Genomic DNA, 4,769 nt, shown 5'->3' on the forward strand with positions numbered 1-4,769 from the left:
AAAGTTGCATGCTGCTGCTATGCACTTGCTAGAATACCCCACTTTTGCTACCATGCCACTGCAAGCTGTGGACGCGCGTGGCTGAAAGTCGTCACATCTCAATGCAGCCGCTGCGACGCTGTCGTGAGCACAACGCTGCAAGAATGCGAACGCGCCCCTCAAAAAGAGAGAAGAATGCGAACGCGCGCGCGGCTGTGAGGCGTCAAAGGAAATGAATGACTTGGCGCCTCCATCTAACGGTTATGATCAAGTCAATCGGGTGGCTGGCAAGGCGCTTATCAGCCGGTGGATTGGTAGCAGCGGCCTTAAAAAGATTGTCTTAGAGCGTGAGCGATGTGTTTTTTACTGCCCGTGGACAAACGCCGGATGTACGAGCTTGTCGCATGAGCCGGCGCCAAAAGTTCACAAGCGCGTACAGCTAGGTGCGCGTTGATTTAGCAACAACAATATGCTTCTCTTGAGCTGCTCGACAAATAAAAGCGACGACCCACCAGCACAAACGGGTGCGCTAGGGAATGCAATGCATGGAAGCGTCGGTTGCTTGTCTCATTCGTTGCCGCCATGGAAGCTCCGGACGAACTCGGAGCGCGTGAGCGCAATCAACGATTACAGACCCCGCCACATCGCCCTCAACGATTTTCCTCCTCCGCCTCTCCCCACTTCCACGCCCCGACACATCGTGCGTACGTACGTACCTACGCGCGCGCCCAAGTTCCCGACGGCCGCCGGCGATGGCGCTCGCGTCCCGGTTCTGCTCGCCGCCGCCGTCCCAGTGCGGCATCATGCTGGGAGGGGGGCCCTTCTTCCCGGGCTTCGGCGTGGACTGCGAGGAGCACGCATCTCAGGACTACACGCCGCCGGCCCCTCCGCCGTCGCCGGATTACACTCCGCCGGCCCCTCCCCCGTCGCCGGATGATGACACACCGTCGGGCCCTCCGCCGCTCGCGAGCTCCAAGGACTGCACTCCCTCGGCTCCTCCGCCGTCGCCGGATTACGCTGCCTCGGGCCCTCCGCCATCGCCAGACTACACTCCCTCGTGCCCTCCACCGTCGCCGGATTACGCTTGGTCGGACCCTGCTGCTCGGTTCGCTTCCCCGGCGAAGACGCCTTCGCCGCGACCCGCGTCCCCAGGCCCAGAGTACACGCCGTCAGAGCACGCTGCTGCATCACCTTACTACACTTGGTCGTCTCCTCCTCCGCACGCTTCTTCTCCGGATTACACGCCCACCAGGCCGTCTCCGCCGCCCTGGTGCTGCAGTCCGGCGCGAGGTCGTGGGCGCCGCCGTATCACACTCACGCACCGCCGCTTCCTTCCAGTGGCGCCGCGTAGCCGGACTACGCGCCCAGCATGCTGCCTCTGTTGCCCACGGTGTTAATTAGAAGCCGAGTCGCCCACGTCGGCACCGCGTGGCAGCCACCAGAGGAGCGGCCGGCGCCTGCTGGATCAACCGCGGCGGACGTCGGCGAGCCTTGGGATGTTGGCATCTTGTAAACTGAAATAGGAGAGAAACATATTAACATCTTGTATTACTCTGCATGAATAGATGAACATATTGGCATAGCTTTTGTTGAAGATGCGAGATTGTTCTCTGCTATTGCACCATGGCAAATGTTTCTGGGATGAGAATCCCAACACCGATCCTTCACGCTCTGTTCATCTTCCCGGTGATAGCTCTAGCTGGAGCAGAAAAAAAAAAGCATAGACAATGAATTAAGGTAAATATTTCTTACCGGAGAGATCGAGGTATCTGCAATGTAATTTTACAGTCGGCAGTTCCTGGGAGAAGCACAAAACGTGCTTAATAGCCCTGAAGTAAAATCAGATTACCAACTTTAGTGCACTAGCGCAGGCAACTAGATATTTTAGATGAGAACACAGTTCAATTCTGTTACCAGTCCGCAGCCCATGAATACAACACAATTACACTTCTACAAAATTAGAGCTACTGTTGAAAGAGTCGTTACCGAAAGTAACCAGGATTTCATTATTTTTTCTTGCAATGGTTGCTAAATTTTCAAAATGCAAGCATTTAACTAAGAGCAATCCTAGTTTCCTGTAACATTATGAAGAGAGAGACAGAGATCATAGGTTAGTTGAAGTTTTAAGAGTCAACATCACAGTAACTATCATCGACAGAGAGAGGATGCAGTGCATCAACCATCTCAATAGTTATTAAACAAACTATTTTATATCTGGTTTGTGTCGCACTCCTTGGTCACGCGTTCTTGTTGCATAAATGCATAAACGTCAAGTACTTAGCCACAAACTTGGATACTCTGAATAGGCCTGAATATGTGATGTGTAACACATCCAAACTTTGTAGATCAGAGTTACGCCTTCTGAAACTCATATGACCCCCAGGCCTTAGGCTTGTTATTTTAATTTTGAACGTGGCATCATCAAACAGCAGCAACAACAGAAGGGATGAATTATCTGCATTTTCAATAAAGACGGGTGGGGGCAATATTGTTGTGTCAGCTATGAGTGAATACCACCTTGTTTTTCAGTACGAAGTTTCAAGTATACTGTATCAATTGTCAGCCGAAGTTCTCAGAACGCTGGTATTTTACCGGAAGCAATTTTATGTGCTCCCTTAATTTCCCTTTCCATGAGAAGAGAGACAAAATTAACAAAATCGTTGAAACATCAAGTGACAGCTGTTTTGCATCAAGTTTAGCCAGATAAGTTGCAGCCTCTGCAACTGCCCATTTTTCCAGCAACACCCTGACCGCTTGATTTAGTAGTCTGGGACTTATGTTTTGATCCTGTCCCTTGAACAACAATGGGCGGCCCACATTTCCTGGAATCTAGTAGCACACAAGATCTCTCGTCTGCGAGACTCATGTGCCAAGCAATTTTTGTTTCCCTTTGATTGCTCAAAACAGGAAGAGCTTTAAGTTTTTTTGGCTCCAGAACAGTGTCAAAATTCCTCCTGTTGGTGTGGAGCCTTTTCAGAACATGGTCTAGAGCATGATGCGATGACTCGGTGTAGCCTATGGCATGTCTTCGCACTTCCAGTAAATCTTTGGCACCTCTTCATGTCTTTGCACCACTGAGAAGTGAGAACAAACATCAGCGGCTCAGGCAAACAGCGTCTGAAACTTCACTCTTCTCTTGATGCTGCCAGATCTTTCATACCCAATGCCTATCTTACTATGCACCAGCTTGACCGCTAGATCAGTATTCCCCGCTTTCCTGAGTGCGTTGATCATCATTGTTCGAACCCTGCCGGGTATCTCACGGCCCTTTCCTACGATGCCATCTGCCAATTTGCAGGCCTGCTTGAATCTGCCGGCCCTGCACAGAGCATTGATCATGTCCTCGTGTGCCGTCTCAGGAATCACACCCATTGGAGCCAGTTCATCCAATATCCTGCATGCTCGGCTGTATTTGCCAGAAAGACATAGCCCGTTGGCAAGGGCCCTGAAAGCTGCAGCTGTGGGAGTTATCCCCTTGTCGATCATCGCATCCCACAACTTCAGCGCCTCCTCATTCTTGTGTTCCTTGAACAAACCATCGATCAGTATGGTATACGTGTAAACAGTCTGATCACAGCCATCATCTTCCATCCTCTTGTACAAGGCGCAAGCATCATCTGTCCTTCCTGCTTTAGCCAACCCATCTATCAGCACGTTGTAACAGTATGAGTCCGGCACAAAACCTTTAACTTTCATCTCCTCGAAGAGCTCCTGTGCTTGGTCGACCATTCCAGCTTTCCCAAAGCCATCAATCAGGCTTGTATAGAAGATAGGGTTCACTGCAATACCTTTCTCCTCACAACTCCTGAAACATGAAATGGCCTCATCCAGCTTCCCAAACCGGCACAAGCAGTTAACAATCACTCCATATGTAACCGCGTCGAGCTCAAGCCCGCTGGTCTTCATCCTCTCAAAGAGTGACATTGCCTCGGTTTCCCTACCAAATTTGCCCATTGAATCAATGAGCGAAGTGTACATTGCTGCTTTGGCTGGGCAACCACGCTTGAGCATTCTCTCGAACACGGCCATTCCCTCAAACGGCTTCCCGTCCTTGCAGAGCGCGCCGATCACCAGCACATATGCATGCTGCGGAATGTCCTTCCCCATTCCCCTCTCTTCCATTTCCTGGAACAACGCTACGCACTGTGAAAACGTGCCCTCGCTGTAATGGCACTGCATCAGTGTAAGGTATGTTATCTTGTCGGGCGAGAGCTCCGCCCATTCCCTCATGTGATCGAGCCGAGCCATCGCATCCTGCACCCTCCCGGCGCGGCAGTACCCCTTGATGAGAATGTTGTAGGAGACCACGTCAGGGCGAACCGGGTCTTCAGTGGACATTGCGTCGAACACGCTGACGGCGGTGTCAAGGAGGCCCGCGTTGACGAGGCCGTCGAGGAGGCAGTTGTAGGTGACCCTGGACGGCTCGACGCCGGCGAGGCGCATGCCGTTCCAAGCCCACAGCAGCTCGTCGGCGAGGCCGAGGGCCGCGAGGCTGCGGACGAGCGACGCGGCCGACGGCGGCGTGAGGTGCCGCAGCAGGCCGTCCCCGCGGGCGTGCAGCTTGGCGACGAGCCGCCGCGCGTGGCCGGCGGCGTCGGGGGTGGCCTCCCGGGCGTGCGCGAAGGAGTGCAGCAACGAGACGTAGCAGCCGAGGAGGTGCTGCGGGTGGGCGGCGAGGTCGTCGGTGCCGTTGGGCAGGGCGCGGAAGAAGCGGAGCGACGGGAGCGGGTGGGGCAGGAGCTGTGGGGAGCGCAGCGCGGCGGCGACGAAGGCCGGGGAGAGGCGCAGGA

At 53.7% G+C, this 4,769-nt stretch overlaps 1 protein-coding gene across 1 annotated transcript; it reads left to right on the forward strand.

Annotated features, from left to right (window-relative positions):
* Positions 1-337: 337 nt before the first annotated feature.
* Positions 338-1,561, forward strand: LOC123047228 (leucine-rich repeat extensin-like protein 3). The gene has a single exon (XM_044470729.1). The coding sequence runs from the start codon at positions 732-734 to the stop codon at positions 1,374-1,376; it is 645 nt and encodes a 214-aa protein (XP_044326664.1). The 5' UTR covers positions 338-731; the 3' UTR covers positions 1,377-1,561.
* The last annotated feature ends 3,208 nt before the right edge of the window (positions 1,562-4,769 follow it).

Source organism: Triticum aestivum, chromosome 2B (assembly GCF_018294505.1).
Source record: "Triticum aestivum cultivar Chinese Spring chromosome 2B, IWGSC CS RefSeq v2.1, whole genome shotgun sequence".
Lineage (NCBI taxonomy): Eukaryota > Viridiplantae > Streptophyta > Magnoliopsida > Poales > Poaceae > Triticum > Triticum aestivum.